Source organism: Anopheles darlingi, chromosome 3 (genome assembly GCF_943734745.1).
Source record: "Anopheles darlingi chromosome 3, idAnoDarlMG_H_01, whole genome shotgun sequence".
In the NCBI taxonomy this organism is placed as follows: domain Eukaryota; kingdom Metazoa; phylum Arthropoda; class Insecta; order Diptera; family Culicidae; genus Anopheles; species Anopheles darlingi.
The window spans coordinates 66,560,968-66,580,967 of NC_064875.1; the positions used below are offsets into that span (position 1 = coordinate 66,560,968).

At 48.2% G+C, this 20,000-nt stretch overlaps 9 protein-coding genes across 10 annotated transcripts in view; 7 read left to right on the top strand and 2 right to left on the bottom strand.

Moving 5' to 3' along the window:
* LOC125958116 (DNA replication factor Cdt1) overlaps positions 1-2,126 on the top strand; it is a 2,860-nt gene extending 734 nt beyond the window's left edge. Inside the window, exons 1-2 of the mRNA XM_049691243.1 lie at positions 1-226; positions 292-2,126. The exon at positions 1-226 is cut by the window's left edge and continues 734 nt beyond it. Of these exons, the coding sequence (XP_049547200.1) occupies positions 1-226; positions 292-1,696 (1,631 nt within the window). The 3' untranslated portion in view covers positions 1,697-2,126. The remainder of the gene's footprint in view (positions 227-291) is intronic.
* Positions 2,127-2,194: 68 nt separating this feature from the next.
* LOC125958117 (proton-coupled folate transporter-like) lies at positions 2,195-4,202 on the bottom strand. Its single transcript, XM_049691244.1, has 3 exons — positions 3,904-4,202; positions 2,507-3,755; positions 2,195-2,416 (listed from the first exon to the last, which is right to left on the bottom strand). The coding sequence occupies exons 1-3, from the start codon at positions 4,127-4,129 to the stop codon at positions 2,335-2,337; spliced, it is 1,557 nt and encodes a 518-aa protein (XP_049547201.1). The 5' UTR covers positions 4,130-4,202; the 3' UTR covers positions 2,195-2,334.
* A 1,866-nt stretch (positions 4,203-6,068) lies between these two features.
* Positions 6,069-7,878, top strand: LOC125957516 (proton-coupled folate transporter-like). Its single transcript, XM_049690269.1, has 5 exons — positions 6,069-6,234; positions 6,304-6,561; positions 6,629-7,272; positions 7,337-7,683; positions 7,769-7,878. Exons 1-5 carry the CDS (start codon positions 6,069-6,071, stop codon positions 7,818-7,820), a joined length of 1,467 nt encoding a protein of 488 aa, XP_049546226.1. The 3' UTR covers positions 7,821-7,878.
* A 145-nt stretch (positions 7,879-8,023) lies between these two features.
* On the top strand, positions 8,024-10,441 carry LOC125957788 (proton-coupled folate transporter-like). The gene is made up of 5 exons (XM_049690703.1): positions 8,024-8,704; positions 8,770-9,214; positions 9,292-9,617; positions 9,695-10,178; positions 10,244-10,441. The coding sequence occupies exons 1-5, from the start codon at positions 8,581-8,583 to the stop codon at positions 10,299-10,301; spliced, it is 1,437 nt and encodes a 478-aa protein (XP_049546660.1). The 5' UTR covers positions 8,024-8,580; the 3' UTR covers positions 10,302-10,441.
* A 63-nt stretch (positions 10,442-10,504) lies between these two features.
* On the top strand, positions 10,505-12,093 carry LOC125957789 (charged multivesicular body protein 4b). 2 transcript variants are annotated; one of them, XM_049690705.1, is made up of 5 exons: positions 10,505-10,653; positions 10,765-10,952; positions 11,031-11,208; positions 11,277-11,536; positions 11,597-12,091. In XM_049690705.1, exons 2-5 carry the CDS (start codon positions 10,772-10,774, stop codon positions 11,656-11,658), a joined length of 681 nt encoding a protein of 226 aa, XP_049546662.1. In that variant the 5' UTR covers positions 10,505-10,653; positions 10,765-10,771; the 3' UTR covers positions 11,659-12,091. The 2 variants fall into 2 exon arrangements, with proteins under 2 accessions (XP_049546662.1, XP_049546661.1); XM_049690704.1 differs by lacking the exon at positions 10,505-10,653 and having other exon boundaries at positions 10,750-10,952; positions 11,597-12,093.
* Positions 12,094-12,300: 207 nt separating this feature from the next.
* Positions 12,301-13,035, top strand: LOC125957790 (uncharacterized). Its single transcript, XM_049690706.1, has 2 exons — positions 12,301-12,543; positions 12,605-13,035. Exons 1-2 carry the CDS (start codon positions 12,523-12,525, stop codon positions 12,992-12,994), a joined length of 411 nt encoding a protein of 136 aa, XP_049546663.1. The 5' UTR covers positions 12,301-12,522; the 3' UTR covers positions 12,995-13,035.
* A 160-nt stretch (positions 13,036-13,195) lies between these two features.
* On the top strand, positions 13,196-13,714 carry LOC125957741 (U6 snRNA-associated Sm-like protein LSm6). Its single transcript, XM_049690629.1, has 3 exons — positions 13,196-13,277; positions 13,347-13,447; positions 13,524-13,714. The coding sequence occupies exons 2-3, from the start codon at positions 13,357-13,359 to the stop codon at positions 13,670-13,672; spliced, it is 240 nt and encodes a 79-aa protein (XP_049546586.1). The 5' UTR covers positions 13,196-13,277; positions 13,347-13,356; the 3' UTR covers positions 13,673-13,714.
* Positions 13,715-13,757: 43 nt separating this feature from the next.
* On the bottom strand, positions 13,758-15,404 carry LOC125957365 (uncharacterized). Its single transcript, XM_049690022.1, has 3 exons — positions 14,892-15,404; positions 14,191-14,276; positions 13,758-14,121 (listed from the first exon to the last, which is right to left on the bottom strand). Exons 1-3 carry the CDS (start codon positions 14,919-14,921, stop codon positions 14,004-14,006), a joined length of 234 nt encoding a protein of 77 aa, XP_049545979.1. The 5' UTR covers positions 14,922-15,404; the 3' UTR covers positions 13,758-14,003.
* Positions 15,405-17,582: 2,178 nt separating this feature from the next.
* On the top strand, positions 17,583-18,148 carry LOC125955730 (uncharacterized). Its single transcript, XM_049686873.1, has 3 exons — positions 17,583-17,603; positions 17,688-17,861; positions 17,931-18,148. The coding sequence occupies exons 1-3, from the start codon at positions 17,583-17,585 to the stop codon at positions 18,063-18,065; spliced, it is 330 nt and encodes a 109-aa protein (XP_049542830.1). The 3' UTR covers positions 18,066-18,148.
* Positions 18,149-20,000: the final 1,852 nt, after the last annotated feature.

Below are 20,000 nucleotides of genomic sequence, written 5' to 3' on the forward strand. Positions count from 1 at the left end.
AGGATAGCCTCACGGCCGAAGAGATACGTGGCAAGCTGCTGAGCCATCCGCGGCTGCCGGATCTGAAGGCAAAGCTTAAGGCCGTTCAGGATGGGATGAAGGAACTGAAACGTATGGAACAGGAGCGTCTGGAGGGAAAGCAGCCGCTTAAAGCACCCGCTAGTCCAAGTACGGCGGCCAAAAATCTAAAGGAATTCAACTCCCTCGAGGTGGAAGTGATGGTCAGGTAGGTTTCAGCAACAATCAAGAGCAGCGCGCGACATGGCATTTAATGATGTATCCCATTTACAGCCCGAAGAAAACGTACATGTCGCCAACGAAAATACTGAAAACGCCGACCAAGAGCGCGGCGTCACCTTCGAAGAACATCACACCGAAGTCGCGTCTGGCTGAGCTAATGAGCCCCATCAAGGAGGCGTCGGCTGCCACACCCATTATGGCGAGCCCGAAGAAGGTGCCCGCATACCAGCGTTTCCATGCGCTGGCCATTGCTGGACCGCCTTCATTGCATCTGCCGTACAAGTACCGCTCGTTGCTGGAGCTGTTCAAATGCATCGATACGGTGATATCGATGTTCCACAATCGCAAAGAGCAGATCACCTTCAAGAAGCTAAAACCGGCGGTACAGCGTATGGCAAGGAAGAACTTTTTCGAATCGCACCTTGCCCAGATACAGCATCTTTATCCGGGAGGGGCGTACGTGTTGACCCAGGAACTGACAAAGAACTACGGTTCGGCAACGAAGCACGAAACCTACCAGCTCGTGATACAACCGAAGGTAGAAGCTGCGATCGGTGAAGGGAAGAAAGACGAAGATGCCAGCTTCTTGCGTACGCTTCAAGGCCAAGCAATGAACCCGCAGGTTATGCTAGATCGTCAGCATCGCTTTCATCGGTTGCTGCTGGAGAAGGTGAAAGATGCACACGAGGCGTTCCTCCGAGCACACGAACCGCCACTAACGGTTGATCGGGAGAAGATTGTTCGTTGGCATATGGATTTCGATCTTGAAAGCTGTCCCGACATTGAACAGGCGGAGCTTCCAAAACCCCCAAATGTCGAGAAATTCTCGTCCGCCAGGGATGTGCTGTCGACGGCCCGGAATTTGTTTAATTGTGCTACTCCGATCGAACGGGCACTGCAGCGTTTGGAGGAGAAGAAACAGAAAGAGGCGACGATTGCGGCCACCGCTACACTCGCGCTTAGTGAGACTGATACGCAAACCAAAAATCCATCGGCCAATGTGAAAGAGGAACAACCAGCAGCAGCAGCACCGACCACATCGCTCGCCGAGTACGATGTGTTTAAGAACATCCCCAAAGCACTGCTGGAGAAGATCCGTGCCAAACAGGCCGCGAAAGCACTGGATCAGATGACCAGAAGGCCATCGCAGGAGAAGGAAGCCATCAAGTACGGGCGGCTGCCTGAGCTGGCACGCCATTTGCGAAACATTTTCGTGACCGAGCGTAAAAATGTGCTTCCACTGGAGACACCACTGGTGAAGATCGAAAACAGTTATCGGGGCAAGCTGACGCTGCTAGAGCTGGAGGAGCACATACGGCTGATTGCTCAGCTCGTACCGTTCTGGTTAACGCTGCCCGAGGTGCGCAAGGTAAAGTACGCCAAGATAGCCAAAGACTGCGATCTCGCTAAAGTGATTGGCGTACTGGAACGGAAGGCCAACGAAGTGGTTCAGTAAGGAACGGGGAAAAGTGGCGTTTGCGAACTTTCTTAATCTAATTCCTTTCTATTCTTCGTGTTGAATTTCTTACAATTGCAATTTTACACCTTAGCTGTTTTGTCGCGATGCTTTTTGACGTTCTAGCTTTTTAATGATTGATATTCTAGGCCGTGACTGTTAGCAAATGAATACCGTTTACGGACGATTGGACTATTAGTTTATGTTATGCCACTAAGGACGCAAAGTTACATCGCCCACTGTTTACGCTATTGAACTCTTTTGTGTACCGTGTTTTTCCTTTTCTGACCAATTAATGTTTTGCGAGAGATAGAAAATAAAGCAATCAATAAAGATAATGACTGTGTTTGACAACCTTTGATAAGCATTCCGTGCAACGATGAGTCACGAGCGTTCGGCAGCGTGTCAAATGAGTCACAACCCGTTGGATGCAAATTAAATTGTGCAACAATCAATAACTAACACAAAAACGCACACCGTTGGTCCAAACACACGGAATATCTTTGACCCTTACTCCGCTTTTATTTAAAATTACTCTATTCAAACATGACTAGCATAATTGCCACTGGAATCATCCTCCTCCACGTGGACGCTTGGTGTGTCCGTATGGCCAGGTGCTAAGCAGCCTAAGCTCACGCTCACGTTACGATTTCACTATCTTGATCAAACAACGGAGTGATCTGTGTCGTTCTCCTCTTGCGCAGCAGCACGGCAATGATTCTGGGACAAGTGAAGAAAGCAAAGCATAAATCATGGGGGGGTGGGTGTTAATGCGTCGTCGTGCTGCAGGCCGAATCTCAAGCAACTTACCCCACAAAGATGACGTTGATGGAAAAGATGCCGGACGCGACAAAGTTGAACACTTCCGGATCCGTCGCCACGGTCGTGTTGTAGATGTAGGTGAACAGTGGGGCCGATGCGAGTGAAACCGTGTTCGTCATAGCCATCGCGATCGAGTAGAATTTGGCGATTTCGCCCGATGGGATGATGGCCGAACAGATCGCCATCAGGGCGGCCCCTTCCGTTGCCTTCAGTGGTGTAACACCGGTGGCTAGGAACAGCTGCCATCCGTGCCGTGCCAGGCCCTTGATAAGCGCATCGATCGCGTAGTTCAGCACAGACAGCAAAGCGAGCCACACATCGGGCAGTTTGAGTAGCGTTTTTAGCAGCGAAATACCGATCACATTACCGGCAACGATCGATAGCAGCTCAACCGCCTGCCAGATGGTAAAGTCCTGTATCGTCCAGCTGAAGACGCGCCGAGTGTAGAGGAAAAATACCGTACCTCCTCCCGCGCCCAACACTGTCACGACACCGACCGCGATCGTCAGCCATACGATTCCGCGATCGTAAGCGGATCGCTTTTTGAAGAACGTCTTCAACAGATCACTCAGATGGCTGAGGCGGAAGATTTCCCGTAGCTGCCGGTGCACCATTTCCGGGTCCGGTTGGATACTGTCCTCGAGGTAATAGTTTAGAAAGGCGCAGCTAGCGGCCATCGAGCCAGCGGCTAGGAAGAACATCGTCGGTACGCTGGTCAACTGTAGGATGAAGCTGCTCGATAGCAATCCCACGAATGCACCGAGCATGGTGCACGCTTGCAGGATACCGATCCGTACCGTGCGGTTCTTTTCCGTCGTCACGTCCGTTAGGTAACTAAAGATGGCAGCCATCAAAACGGTACTACCACCGAGCATGGCCGCCGGGATGTGCGCCACGACGTAACACCACGGATCGACCAGATAGTGTTTCGATAGGACCGACAGTATTCCGATCATGACGTACGTTGTGATGTAACCGACGGCCGGCATTATCATTGCCGGTTTGCGCCCATACTTATCCGACCATGGTCCCATGAGCAGCGCACAGAGGGCCGGCAGTACCGACATTAGAATCGTGTTCATCATTCCGATCCGGGCCGCGTACGGTTGCACGATCGTTTCCAGGTTGGCCACATCCGACGAGTTACTTTTCGTGCCCAACTGGGCACACAGCTGTCGGTCATAGCCCAGCGTAACGACGCACGACTGATAGATGATTTGATCCGCCAGTACAATTCCTTGAAGGAAAAAAAAAACGCAACAATGCGAGTCAAAAATAACCAAATTTTGCAAGTCATACCCAATTTGCGACAGACAGCGAGAAAGATGATAAAAAGGTGGACAGCGAACTGTGTCCACAATGCACTAAACAATGGTCGAACGTACCTGATACACTTAGACCGAAACACATGAGCACCAAAATAGGTTCGAAGGAACAACTACGTTCCGTGGCCGCAGTTTCTGTGCTTCCCATTGTTTCGACTGACGGTATCGTGGTGTCCTCTGGCTGGTGCGGTTGATTCGACGATGATTGCGATGGTGTTGCAAGCAGCGGCGTATCTTCATCACTGCTGTAAAGGTCGGTTTGTCTTTTTCGCGTGGCGACTCTCATGATGTGGATTTGCAGTCTACGGCACTAATCCTACACCGCGCGCACCTTCCAAACTAAGGCACTGGCTTCCACTTGCTTCAACAGTGTATCCGCGTGTCACGTTGAGTGAACGCGACTTTATCGCGCTATCACGGGGGGGGCAATGTTATCTTCGCACAAACTTACGGTACCCGTTGACTCTACCTTGATAGAGAATAAGTTGCGCGTCTCTCTCTCTCTCTCTCTCTCTCTCTCTCTCTCTCTCTCTCTCTCTCTCTCTCTCTCTCTCTCTCTCTCTCTCTCTCTCTCTCTCTCTCTCTCTCTCTCTCTCGAGGCGATGGAGATGCGGATGAATCACACGCACGGTACTTGTTTTGATGATTTGACCGAAAACAATCGAAATCATTTAGTCACCTCAGCGTCAGCGTGTACTGCTTGCACCGTCCACACGCACAAGAATCGTGGAACAGAGTAATGCTGGCAGCATAAGTAGCACGCTCGCCAGCGTCGGCTATCCCGCTCAACGCCGGGCGATCATTATCGATATCGGAAACGAATCCACCACAATGTGTTACGTTTTGCTTCGGTTGAACTGTTGAATCAACTTGATCGCGTCTATACCAGCCGCTCTGTTGACGGAAAAGCGTTACCGCGCTAATCGTCGCAATCGCAATACTGCACGTGGTACCTACGAGTGATGATGCGCCTCCACCGACTCTCCACGATCGACTGCCGGTGGAAGCCTAAACTTAAATTATCACAAGCCCATACAATTGTGAAATCGGAAGGGGTAACAACAACAGCCTCTCTCTCCCACACAGGTGTTAATACCCGTATCTCCCTTTCGGTTGTAGGTCGCGCCGAAGCGAAACGCGCTGTAAATTATTATCGCGATTGGTGCGTCGTGGAGGCGCGGCAGGGGGTAATTACGACCAATTACCAATACAATGAATGGTTGGATGAACCTCCTGATAATGTGATCGCTCGAGTGGGGAGATGCCTGGTGCAGTAGAAGGTGCAAGCCATACTCGCTGCCATGCACGCATCATCCGTCACTGTGTGGCCGGGCAAAGTTGGTTCTTTCTTTGTGCGGAAAGAATGTGGCGTATGAAACCGCTGTGCTACGGTCGGCAGCGGTACAAGTTATCTTAGGATTGAGTTGAATTTGAATGCTTGTTCACAAGCAAACTTTGGGAATATCGGTTAATGCGATGCTGGCAACACTTTTCTAGGCAAGTGGCCGAGACATCCAGGATAAAGAGATGATAGGAATGTCAAGTATGTGCTCAGATAGTGGAAAGCGACGACAATTGCAATAACAGCATTCTAGGTCAACATGCAACTGATCAATGTCGATCGCTAAGGGAGATCAAGCACACCGGAGTGCGATAGCAAGGTACCGTGGCACAGAATGACATGACTGAATGATGGCATTAAACGATCGGTTCTTAATGGAGGAACCGTGACCATCTATTTATTTCGTAACCACACGCTACCAGAACACGGCCGGCTCCATCGATTGCTTTGACCCGATGCGATCACCTGAAAAAGAACCTGTTGAACATAAGGAATTATTGCCGAGCACAAACAATGGCACTTGCTGATAGCACTTGAGCTCAGAATGAGTCGCACTTTGTTGAAGAGAATCATACATATACACACATTTACCTATCGACGGATTTCTGTAAAAACAGAGTGTTACAACATAATTATGAGCTGATGAATTGATGTATCAAAAATAAGGCTGGCTGACCGTTGGGCGGCCCTGTAAGACCTTCCACACCGGCCAGCCTCGTGCCTGAGAGGATCGTCACGCATGATCTGTATCAAGAACCCAATAAAAAACGAACATATATTTGGCGCTATTTTGATAACCTACTGGTGGGCCCGGGAACGCTACAGTTCGTCTTGCAGCATCCGGTGGTCCCCGGGCAAAGGAATCAGTGTAACGGTGATCACCATGGAGGAAGGTCGCTCGGACAGTGTCTACTCCAGTGGGGAGGAGGACACCTTTGCGAAGGAAAGTCAGCTCAGGCTACAGAATGCGGCACGGTGGCGAGAACAGAGCCAGTACATTAGCTTCGAACCGGCCCTGCTCCTGCTGTGCTTTGCCATGAGCCTCACAGGTGGGGTAGTGTGAACAAATTGTGTTGATCGACCGTGAACTAGTTAGTGCATTCATTCATCTTTTGCAGAGGTTGTCCTTGCGAACCACATCATCATCGAGACGTGTGTCAGCGAAGGATTCGAAAAGGGCGCCTGCCAGGTATTGAGCAGTGACGTGAACTCGACGGAACGTAAGATCATTGAAACGCAAGTCCAACCGATCGCGGCCAATGTGACGATGACGATCGTTATCATTAAATCGGTAGTTCCGGTGTTGAGTGCTCTACTGCTTGGGGCTTGGTCCGATCGGTATGGCCGAAAGCCAACCCTGCTCATCGCAAGTTCCGGTGTGTATACGGCAGTAAGCTTCCATTTTTTGGAAGGATCCTATCCAGCTGACCGCTATCATTGCAGGAGTTCTTTGTTCGTATGCTCTACTGACTTTGCTTGCTTTCCTATCGATGCGGGTCACCGTGAGCCCTTGGTACTACACCGCCGCTTATCTTCCGTTCGCAATTCTGGGCGGAATGACCGTGATAACCGCGGCCGCATTCAGCTACCTATCCGATGTAACGACTGAGCAGAACCGAACGATGAGGATGGGCTTCATGGAGGCGGCAATGATGATCGGGGCTTTGGTTGGTTTTCTCTCCAGCAGCTACATCCTGGAGTGGTTGAACGTAGCAATCACTTTCGCGATCGCGACCACCATGATCGTCTTGGCGATGGTGCACGTTATTTTCCTCACCGAGGATAGCATTATCCTGACCACCAGCACTGGCGTGGGTGAAAAGATGCGCGATCTCTTTTCTTTAAATCGAGTTCGTGAACTCTCCAGTACGCTGTTTATGCAGCGGTCCGGCTATGTGCGCGAGATATTGTGGGCCGTCGTTATTCTTACGGCGCTGACGGAGTTTGCTGGAGGCACCGGAGGCATTTTCTACATGTACACTAGGCGAACGTTCGGTTGGGATTTGAAGCAGTTTACATACTTTCAGTTCACCGATATACTCATCATCATACTGGGTAATGTTGTTGGCATTCCGGTGTTAAAACAGGTGCGTGCAACTTATGAGGTTTTGAAGCTCGCTGTCGGATTACATTCGAATTGTATGATTGCAGGTTCTGCGCTGCTCTGACACCACCATTGCGCTGGTATCTATTGCCAGCTATGCGATTGACTCGGCCATTATGGGATTCGCAAACAACGGATGGATGCTGTATCTTGCTACCTCGCTAACGGTTCTGAAGGGCACCGATGGAGCCGCCCTAATGACTGTCTGCTCCACCATCCTTCCTGCAGGCGATATGGCCAAGTTTTTCTCTATGGCACTCTCGCTAACGGCTATCGTGCCGCTGGTATCTGCTCCGCTGTTCACGTACATTTACGACATGACCATTCAAACAGCCCCCGCGATGTTCAATTTTGTAGCTTCAGGCATCTTCATCTTGGGATTCGTGTTGATGATGTAAGTATAACCGTTATTCGCTGCGAAGTAGAAGTGCAGACTAATATACGCCACCGCGTGTGCTGTTCATCCATTGCATTTTCAGTGGTATCGCCCAACTTGTCCGTCGATTTTCCCAGCCAGAGCTGCTACTTTGAGTTCCGTACAGTGTATATTTCGGAGCATGAGTCTGATTTTCGCCATCAATAAATCCCAAACTATGCAAAAAAGGTTTCCGTTCGTCTCATTTCATGTTCCATTTCAAATTTCAGTGCGTGTTGTTGCTGGAAATCAGCTGATCGGCTGGCGCTGCGGGGCAGCTGTCAGCTGGCAAATTGCGTTGTTTTGTTATTGGTTTTAGCGTCCTTCGGGATAATTGTGCGAGTGATAAGAAAAGACCCCGTCCACGGCACGTTATCAGTATCATCCCATACCACCAGCTGAGCTTTGCATCGTTACGAACTGGTGCGTGAAGTGCAAAATTGTTACCGCCCTTTACTACTAGTTGACACAGTAATATTTTGTCTCGGGCTACTGCGAACGCGATCAAGATCGCTCTCTCGGTCCTCTCAGATCGCTGTGCGAACGTTCTACGAACCGCTTTGTGTGCCTCGTTGTTTGAGTCATCGTGGGCATCGACTCGGTAGTGGAGTGCGATAATAAGGGCTGGACTTGGACATCCTTGAAAAAACAGTCGAGTGGGAAGCTTACACAAAGCATTTGGACGAGCATTACATACTCCTGCGTGAAGCTGTGTGATTTTTGTTTCTGGTCCTCCACATGAGGCGGTAAACGGCGGTAAACCAGTGTACAAAAGATAACCGCCACGGAAGGCAGACAAATTTTGAGTCTGCTTGAGCACGAATAAAGCGACTTCATCAAGCTGAAATCCGCGGCGGTCTGTTCACATTCACAACAATGGCTGAAAATGAAGACGATTCGGCTTCCACCGTGGAGCGTTCCGCTGGTCCGGAACAGAGGCCTAAGCTGATCACCATAGAACCAGCCGTGCTTCTGATTTTCTTCGCTTGGAACGTCTCAGGTAATTCAGTTGTTCGCTCGAGTGCGATAGGGGTGAATTCACTCCCGTTTGTTTGTCTTTTACAGCGGCCGTATTTGCAAACCAGATCGTCTACCAAACGTGTACGGTTACGCTGGGAAAGAATGAATCGCTTTGTGCGCAGCTCGGAACGGAAAATGAAACGAAGGAAGTTAAGGATCTCGAGAAACAGGTGCAACCGTACTCGGCAAACATTTTGATGGCGAAATCTTTAGTCGAGTCGATCGTTCCGGCACTGTGCAGTATGCTGATTGGTCCGTGGTCCGATAGATACGGTCGGAAACCGGTTCTTATAGCTTGCTTCACGGGAACGTTCCTCACCTACGCGATCGTGGCGCTCATCAGCTTCCTTTCCATGCGCATCGCCATCAACCCGTGGTTCTACATTCTCGCCTCCGTCACGACGGCCCTGACCGGCGGTACCTGCGCCCTGATAACGGTGATCTTTTGCTACATTGCAGACATCACGACGGAAAGCAATCGTGCCATGAAGTTAGTAGAGCTCTTGCGTCTACTATCCTGCACCGACCATGATTACAGCTCGCCTTGTTGCCCGTTTTCTTTTGCAGGATGGCATTTTTGGAAGCCTCAATATTCGCAGGACTCCTAATAGGAACGCTAAGCAGTAGTTTTATTCTGCGCTGGACTAATGCCTGTACGGTATTTACGGCCGGGGCCGTATCGGTGTTTCTCGCTTTGGTGTACATATATTTTTTCATCGAAGAAAGCATTAAACCGAACGATCTCGGAGTAGCTAATAGCAAAATACGTGAACTGTTCCGTTGGGATTTGGTAACGGAGCTCACGCAAACATGCTTTAAGCGTCGGCCGAATTATGATCGGCTCATCATTTGGCTAACGATAGCAGCTCTAGGACTCAACATTCTTGCGATGGGTAGGTCACCGATAAGAAAATTGCAAATGGTTTTGTGCATGTAACTTATTCTCATCCGCTATACTCTTTTTTTACAGATGGTACACAAACGGTGTATTTGTTGTTCCTGCGTGAACAATTCGGATGGACGGTGAAGGATTACTCTTTCTTCGATGCCACCAGCATCGCTTGCATGATCTTTGGAAATACGGGGGGACTGTATGTTATCAGAAAACTGTTTACACCGTCCGATGCTGTCCTAGCGGCACTCGGATATTGCTGTTACGTGTTCAACAGCTCAATCCACGCAATTGCCACCGAATCGTGGCAACTTTATGTTGGTATCGGGGTGTCCTTCATGAAAGGAATTGCAGGACCGATGAGCCGTGCCGTTATTTCGACAACGGCAACACCGAGCGATATTGGAAAGATTTTCTCCCTGACCACTTCCATCGAATCGTTGACGCCGTTGGCATCGGCGCCCCTGTACACTTATGTGTACAAAAGTACCCTCTCGTGGTATCCGGGCGCATTCAATCTCATCACGGCGAGTGTCTACTTTATGTGTTTCTGCTTATTGCTGTGAGTAATGATCACCGGATTGTCGGTATTTTAAATAAGCTAAGGATGTTTCTGTTCTTCCTCAGGTTCGTGAGAATGTTCCAGCGCATGTACCAGCCGCCGACGTATGCCCTGGTGAACTAGGGACGATTATGAGCAACAATACTGCCTTAAATTAGTGAAAGCAATACTGATTTGTAACGATATATCTATTTTTGTATTCATAGAACGAACCGATTTACCGGAATTGTGATTGAATAAATTGTATTTTTATATGACCGCAATACGACCACTTTTGATTCCTGGGCTGTGGTTGGCTATCTGGGTATTGTCAAAGCCTCCAAGGATGACGCATCTGGCCTTCTCGTAGAAAACGCAGAAGAAAAACGAAGAACGAGACACAAGTTTCTCGCAAAGTTTTAATTAGCCCGTTCTCTTATTTATATCGAGCCTGTGCTGGTTCGTGAAATTAGTGGTGTCCTAACAGTTACACACGGTAAGTAGTGCCTCCGGCGGGGGGAACAGGGAGCAGCCAAATCCTTGCCCCAGACGGTTTGTTTATGATATCTTTGTGGTCTCTTTTTGTGTGGGGCTGCTGGCGCCGCAGGTCCAGGATGAGTTTCTTCGGAAAATTGTTCTCGGGCAAGAAGGGCGAACCGGCCCCAACGCCCAGCGAAGCGATACAGAAGCTGCGGGACATCGAAAATATGCTGACGAAGAAGGAAGAATTTCTGGAGAAAAAGATCGAAATGGAGATAGACACGGCTCGCAAAAATGGCACCAAAAACAAACGAGGTAAGTGGGTGGAAGACGGGGGTGGGTCGACGCGCGATGATGACTCACCGGACGGACGTGTGACGTTTTATTTTGTAGCGGCAATCCAGGCACTGAAACGGAAGAAGCGATACGAAAAGCAACTGCAACAAATTGATGGCACTCTGTCCACGATCGAAATGCAGCGAGAGGCGCTGGAGAATGCAAACACAAATGCGGAAGTGCTCAAGACCATGAAGAAGGCTTCCGATGCGCTTAAGGTTACCCACAAGGATATGTAAGTGATTGTACACCGGGCGATCATTATTCGTACTCACTTTCGGATCACTTTATTGTCCATCACAGGAATATCGACGATGTGCACGATCTGATGGACGATATCGCGGAACAGAACGATATTGCGAACGAAATCTCCAACGCTGTATCGTCGGCGGTCGGCTTCGGTCAGGATATTGACGAGGATGAGCTCGAGAAGGAGTTGGAAGAGCTGGAGCAAGAGGAGCTGGATAAGGAGCTGCTCGGTGTGCAACCAGAGGCCGACGAGTTACCAGAAGTTCCTTCCACTGAGTTACCCACCAAAACCAAGGAGAAGGAGAAGAAGAAAGGTAAATCAATCCCAATAGTGAACGAGCGAAACTCTAACCAACGAATTGTAAACTCTCTAGCGACAGCCTTGGCGGAAGAGGATGATCCGGATATGAAGGAGCTCATGTCTTGGGCCAACTGAACAGGTTGCCGATTCGGGAGCGAAACGGGTACACGCAACACCTTAAACATCGTACGCCTAGCCAGCCCAGTCAGCTCAGCTATCATAGCCCAAGCATCGTTAATATGGGTGATATAAATATGGTCGATAATGCTATTAGATTACTGTTCTTGTACCGACGTATCACGTGTTAAATAAGCGACAGACAGAACAGGGGCGCAATACGTCCATTCTCGATAGGTTAACGAACACGGAATTTCCTTTGTTTGATCTTGTGTTAAAGTTAGTTCCCGGTCCTGAAACACACAAACAATTACTCAATGATCGACCTACTAGTGCAGCTGCGCGCGCAAAGTTCTCGAGACACGAGAGACAGAGTGAGTGAATGAATTAATGAAGAATGGAACATTATGTGCACTAGAATTTGGGAGGCAAACGGTGCAAAAAAGATCAATAAAAATTGAAAGAATCACATGTGTTCATGTTTGCCGCCTAACTTTCACATGCAAACTCATGAAAAACAGTCACGTTCAACTTTCCTTAACCTTGAGAAGGCACACTCACGGGTTCCTTATAGTTCGGGATCGTAAGACTACCGAAAATGTCGGTCAAATGCGTCATGGCCCTTATGCGCTTAGCAATGTGGAAACGAATTCGTAGTTCAATTAATGTGACGTAAGGTAAGCAACGGGACAACGCATAAAACAACATCGAGTATCGAGCCGGACCCGTTGAGCATACCAATTAGGCTAGTTTTATAATGTGCTTGCTCCCTGCCCCCGGGATGGCTATCAGTGCATTCAAGTGGACGACATTATTGGCTAGCCAAAATCCGTGCTCCATTCAAACACCAACATCGATCGCGTGCAGAAGAGCGGCCTAGAAATGTGGTGCACATTGAAAAGTGTAAGCAAATCCTTCTCGGACAATGGAACCGTTTCTCATTCGATTTTGGTGTGCTTTACAGCTTCTAGCGTGTGTTCTATTGCTTGCAATAGTGCAACAGCCAGTGTATTGTGCATACAATCCGTACGATTATAATTTGGATTTGCAAAAGTTTGAATACTTCAAATATCCTCCTTCCCGCGGTAACTTGCGACCGGTGAACGATGCAAGTGTGGCAGAGAAGGCGATCGCGGTGGTAAAGTACTTCCACAATCTGCTGGCGGGTCATCCGATACAGGAGAGAAATTACTACATCCCGTTCGATCCAAATCGTGGCCGACAAATGAGGGAAGCTTATCAGCGGCAGTTTGGCTACCGAGGAGAAAATCTCATCGCGCTTGTAGGGAACGGTTACTCGCCAAAGGCTTTGCGGTATTACGGTGCGATAGGGAAACATTTTGGCAAATACTAAATAAGAAGTCCTGTGAATTTTATTTAAGAAATAAAGTAATTTATACCTAGTATAGAAAACGAGAAGCCTTTTAAACAAAGTTTTTATTTTTGAGTGCGTCTGCCGGGAATAACGGAAAAAAGTGTTCTCGGCGAGCAGTTCGAATTTATGTCGAGCAGATCTGAAATTGCTCAATATTTTGAGCAATATTTGGACGCGGTTGTCAAATTTGACGAGCAGTGTTTTGATTTTCGTGGACGCGGCTTTTGGCTTGCTCTTGATTTTGTTCCTCTAGAAATAGCAGGTAAATGTGCATATATTCCTTAATTTTTCAACTGTTCCTTACTCTAATACTCTACCCTTCTTACCACAGATACAGCAGAATGTCGCGCAAGGAAGCGTTATCTCAGTTCATAAACCAAATCCACGGGCGACCGGTAGTCGTGAAGCTCAACAGCGGCGTCGATTACAGAGGTAACACACGCGTTGGAAATACATTTTCCCTTTTGGATCGAATTTATCGATCGATCGATCTATCTTCCATCCGCAGGTGTGCTGGCATGCTTGGATGGGTACATGAATATCGCTCTGGATCAAACGGAAGAGTACGTAAATGGGCAGCTGAAAAACAAGTACGGCGATGCCTTCATCCGTGGTAATAACGTTCTCTATATTTCAACGCAAAAGAGGCGGGTGTAACAGGAGGGCTCAGGAATGAAATAAAGCGAGAGGATTCTTTAAAAACAAGTTTCATCTATTTGGTAACAGATACACTTATCTCCGTAAACCCACACAGTGCTCCTGGCACACTTTGCTAGTCTCTAATTAACATAAAGTCTTTGAACATTGCTGTTATCCGGCCACCGATGTGGGGGGCTGATGTAAAAAAAAGGTCTGTAGAGTCACACCTCATTGCCACTGACTAATGTGTGCCAACGGAGGGCTAGAGCTTCACCTTCGTCACGAAAACGAGGAACCGGTATTCCGCTACACTTTGCAGAATTTTAGAGTTTCATTTCGTTGCCCGTCATCAGTGGATACCGTCCAGGGGGGAGAAGCTCTTGTATTGATATAATTCTGGACCTCCATAGCCGTACAGCAGTTTACCCTTGCCGTTCTCATCGTAGTACGGGTACCGGTACTTTGGCCTAAAAGAAAGGGAAATAAGATACGATCGATAAAACAGTTGCAATCCGCACACCGAACAGTGCGCTTACCTTTCGAAGTACTGGAAGTTAGGTGCCTTCGGTTGCAGTGTAGCCTGAGCCATTGGCATAACTACCAAAGACAACAGGGAAAGGATCTGCAAAACGGAATACAAACGAAAATCGTTATACAATCATAAAATTGATACCATTTCCAGCTAAAATGCTCCATCAAATGTATCCGATGGATTGTAAATTTTGTGCTTTTTCGTAGCAATTTAAATCATAATTTATACAACAAAAATAAAAGAGAAATAGAGGTCAAAATTGGCAATATAGCTTCAGAAAAGTACACAGAAACATCACATCACACTTGAGGTGGGTGGGGAACACTCATTCCACCGAGCTGCGATCGGTTGTTGGCGCACGTGATTATGCAACAGCATGGCTTGCGGCTCTTTCAAGGAAATCTGTCGACGTGCAGTACGGCAGGTATGCAAGCGCGCGGTATCCCCACCATTTTCCCGCGCGGTAGTACAATCCTATGGGCCCGTTTCACGTCGCTGTTTTGGAAGCTATTGTGTATGTATTACACGGCCGTGTCCCCGTTCTGGAATCTTCGGTCACTTTCTACACCTTAATCGGCCGGGAGCAGGCGGTTGTAACACTTTCCTGGGCTCTCTCGAGTTCAAAGCAGTACCATGATCCACACCTATAGGGACCGCGCATCCGTATTTCTACGGTTCGTTAATTTCACCAATCCCGCTACGTACCGTAAAGCACCATGCGATACACTTGTGCATTTTGTGGCTCGTCGGGTTCCACTGGCTTTGGCACTATTGCGTATCTCGATTGGTTCACTGTTGGTGAAGGTGCGGTCTATCAACACGTAACAGCAACTCTTCAACTCTCTGGTACGATCGTTCGCATTCAAGGTCCAACTCCGACACGATCAAACTGATGCGTTGTGAGGCGTTGTCTAACGACACGGAATGAAGACAACCTTCACGGGAATCACAACTGAAACACCGTTCGCCACACTGTACGAAGATAAGGTTACCAGCGGCTTTGTGTGAGCTGATGATCGTTGGGTGCGCAGTAGCTGCCTGCCTCCGGCTTTCAAGACTTCCCACCATGCAATGCGTGCTGGGCTGATCATCGGCTCAGGTTGGCCGTCTTCGGCTGGACTTGGTGGAACTGCCGTTGGCCTAGTAGCACGGTGGTTGCTTGTGGTTGTCTGTAGTGGCTTTCGTGGCCTCGGGATCGCGTGCCTCGCGTACTTTCGGTTTTTTCCTTTCCATCGAGTGGAGGGGCTACCCTCGTGAACGACGGCTCACAGGTGGGAATAGCTGCGGTCATAGCGATCCCCCTAGCGGAGGACATCTTAACGCTAGTAGATCGAAGGTAGTCTTTGTTATTGTTATGATTAAAATGATCAATTATATTTATCTGGAATAAATAGTTAGGACCTAGAAACACACAATACTAAACTGCTTTATTAAATTGTAAATTTCGTTTTGTATGAATGCGACCATTTCTTCAACGGAAAGCCCTTTAATTGTATGAACACAATAAAACTAATTAAAAAAATCTTTCTCAAAAAAAAAATTAATTGTTAGCCACGGAACAGAGCCCTAAGAAGCATACGTCGTGTTGTGACGTCGCCAGGTGAGGAGAAAAGTGAAAGTAGGTATTTCATGTTCCGTTCGGTAGTATGTGTTACGAAGATCGATCTACGAACATGTGCAACGACGCTCGACCTTATCTCCGAGACTGTGGGTGAATTTCCTCGATCGACGATCATCGACAACCATTTCCACGGAGAGGAAATGCACCGGCTTTGGGTCAAAAGTGACCCAATACCCCGGGAATCGTACACTTTTCAACGACAACACTTCTCCTGGCTGCTGCTGCTAAGTGTTAGTGTTGCGGCAGTAGGTCATAACAGCCGAGAGGCAGCACTAGCAGCAGCGATCTCACCGCAGAGAGTTCGACGCGGCGCAGAGAGTTAAGCATAAAGCGACGAACCTCGAACCACGCTCGCCGCGTTGTCGACGGGGATATAGAAGCAAAAAAAAAGCTTCCGAAAATCCAGCCTCCTCCGTCTGTGTTCATTGCACGTTTCATGGTCATCGTCATCGTCATCAGTCGAGCTCTGTTTAAAATTTCACGTCTCCATACCAGTGCATGATTCGGCCGTTTTCTCGGATGATCATAAGCGATCATGGGCGTGAAGGTTGAGCAGGTTTTATTTTGGAGATCATTCGCCGGTTGTTTAGCGAGCTAAAGGCAAGGTCTTTTAGCATATTAAAGCTGTAGCAGGAAGTTAGATTAATGTTGTATAATCTAGCACTGAGCACGTGACCAAGATTGCACCTTGCAGCCACTGATCTTAGGGATTTGACTGTTCAAATTAACCCTGAGCTACGATTGCTGACATTTTGATTGCAAACAAACGCCAATGGGCCAAAAATACATCTTAACGTGTTGATCAATTATTCCGGATGGTCCGTTGCTTGCCTATTGTTCACAAATAAAAAAAACGGTGAAAGCTGCATGGATTTATAATTTGGAAGGCATCGGTATGATGACGCACCAGTATATATGATCGAAAATTAGGTCAGAGCGTCCACTGACTGGCTGTGATCGTATCTCGGCTACTAACCCCGGCTTTTGGGGTCTCTACTCACTGATGTGTGATTTGGTCTACCGACTCGTTTCTGCACACACCTTGCCGTGTCTTGGCCATCGCACCACCTTTCGTTTCGGGCCAAAGATGATCCAATCGCTTGCCCCATAATCAACTTGAATCGTAGCGCCTTGGTACGACCGACTGGCTGGCTGGTTGGCTGGCTGTGGGGGGTCTCCCCGTTCGATGATGGTTTCCTCGTACATCTTACGCACAGGTGGTTCCGCATTGTCTGTGCGTTCCGCTTTGCGCCTCTTCGGGAAGCGATTTGGTGGAAAATTCAGCTGTTTTCCTTCTTTCCACGGATACAATGAGGCACCGGGGCGGGATGTATGTGAACGGTGTTTTAGGCGTTGGTAAAAATGGAAAGGCAGTGTGCGCGACTGGTGCATCGACCGGTTTCGGGTTGCAGTGGCTCGGTGCAACGGCCATTAGTAGTGTTATTGTGGGGGGTAGTGGTGACCGGTTGAGTTGCGTATGGCCGCCTGAGACCCTCTTGAGAACTACTAGGCGTAGTGCAAACAGGTGCGAGGGCCTTAGTCGTCGCCGGCGGTGGGGTCTCTCCACTTTTTACTACCTTGATGTGCGCGAGGCCGCGTGCTGGTGAGTGAGCGAATCGGACCGGCTGATGGCGTAATAGTGTCGATGCGGGGTCCGATTCGATGGCTGGCGTTGGTTGGTTGGCTGAAACTTGGCATTAAATGACGATGCTACAGTTTGCGTCGCAAGTTCTTTGCGAACGGATCGCATACCGCGTTGGTGCTTAGGTGAAACGATGGCCAAGCTGGTGGTTATAGTGAGTTCATCGTTCGACCTGCGGCGCTCGTCGACGTCATCATCTCGCGCAATGTTTGTTAATCGATGTTCTGTGTGTTTGCAGATTTGTGCGATCGTTCTGTTGGCCACGGTTGAGCATCGAGTGGAGGCAACGGTTGTGCGGCTGCTGACCGATTTCATCCAAAACAATGTCGCCGGCATACCGTTGATTCACAAGACGGAAGAGTATGATTTCGATCCGGAAATAAGTAAAAAACGTCGTGAGCTTTACTATGAGGTGAGTGTGCTAGGTAAATGGGAGCTGTTGCCAAGTCAAAGGTACTAATTCACTGCTCCCCGTTTTCAGCTGCATGGCTACCGAGGAGAAAAGGTGATCGAAAGGCTCGGTCTTGGCATCGATGGTAAGCATCATGAGCGAGCGGAACACCAGCGGCAGCGTGATGAGGGACACCTGCAAGGGCTGAACTATTTCCAACCATAGTGAAGTGCGCCGTAAGAAGGGGCTCATGTTAATGGCGCTATTTGGTGATGGCGTTCGGTTGGTTAAGAGAGCGGCCACTCTTCTTTGGCCTTTGAATGTGCGAAGCAGGTTGAAGCAGGTGGTGAGCTTCCCAGTGAGAAACGGTATACAATCTGTGTTACGATCCTGTCGTTGTTTCTGTGAAAAAAAAGCGAAACATTAAAATGTTGGGCAACATGCTTTGTAGAATAAATCTATTTTGTTAATTATAGAGTAGTATCACACTCATAACTTGGAGTTTAACAAAAAAAAAAAAAAAACACAAGCTTAGTATACATTGGCCAAATCCACATCCAAATGCGACTTGTGCTACTCCACCGAAAGCACAGCAGTACCTCTCTTCACACGAAGAACAGAACCGACCATCGATAAACAGTGAAAAGCTAAAACAATTTTTAATTAAATTCTACCTTACCTCTCTAGTCGTCTAGTGAGTTTACAGGACGAAGTCGGTCTCGCCGGTTGGTCCGGATGCTGAACACCGTGCCGCTGAAGACCGCAGAGTGGCGCTGATGAGAGAAAGTTAAAAAAAGAAGAAGAAAACCCCGAAACCCGTACATCCCCGGGTTGATGTTTTCCACTGGAATGGAAGTTAATTTTCCCGATGGTCCGTGGCCATGATGGTGGGCGGTGGAGGTTGGTGTTTCCTGGTTTTTATTCGCCCCGCTCCGAATCCGTCTGTCACGGGCGCGCGACACGTCGACACGTGGCTTCCGAAACCGAAGGTCGCCGCCGTCCTTCTCGTCCCCTGCAAAGTGTGATTCTGAAAGGCGTGCGGGAGTTGGTTTTTAACCAGCACCGGAAGGACCGGCAAGAAGAGCACCACCACCAAGAGCAGCTAGGCAGGAGGATGGTAATCGTTGAAACGATAATTTCCCGAATTTCATCAAGAGACTAAACAAATGCGCCATTATCCGTCGTGGCGTCGTGCCGTGTGGTAGGAGGGAGAGACAGAGGCGGGGTGTCATGGATCACGGTACAAGGTGGTAAGGTGAGCAAACGACGGAAGCTCGACGGGAGGATCAAAGAACTTTGTGCGCTTCTGGGGTCTTCTCGGTGGGGGGTGGTTGTAAAAACATTTCGGCCAGTTTTATTTTATAGAATAATTAATTGCATTTTCTGTTTGCTCTCGCCGTTAAACCGAGACCGTGAGCCGTTGGGTGCCGGGATGGTGCCAGCGGTGACAGCAGGAAACGGCAGTAAAGGGCGAATGATCGATAGATTGCAGAAGTTTTGCACGGTGGAGGTCGGACGATGATGTCGCGGCTTTTTACTCAAAGATAACGATAGCTCGGGGGAGCTACAGAGAAGATTGTGCGGTTTTTGGTTAATTAATTTTCGGTGGCTGTTTAGGTGTTAGCGCCAGCAAAAACGACTAACGACAATGGGTTGATGATTATTTATTCTGTGGGGTAATCTATAGCGAATCCTTTTATGAGATCCTGATTCGATATGATAAGAATTTGTTTAAAAAAACGTCAACTTTTGGCTGCCATAATTCCAATTTATCGATTTAAAATTAAATAGCAATTTGCACATCTAGTTTCATACGCTATCAATCTAATGATGATGATAACTTATGTAACGTATAACCTTTTTTAGGTATTCAAATATTCAATTAATAAAATGATCACAGGATTCGAAATCGATCGCCGTTTCATCGCGCAGCACTAATCTATTTTATGGAGGTTTATGGTCAAGGCTTAATGTATAAAACTTCAAATAGTTCCATGCGCAGATGATTTCTGGATCAAAAAATCAACCGAACTTCACTCCTCCGTACTGTTGCAAGGTACGTGCTCCGCTTGAAACATTTATTATTAAACGTTAAATCCACTTATAAAGTAGATTTTATAAATTTGAATTTTCGGCCATAAAAGGGACAAAATTTCTGAT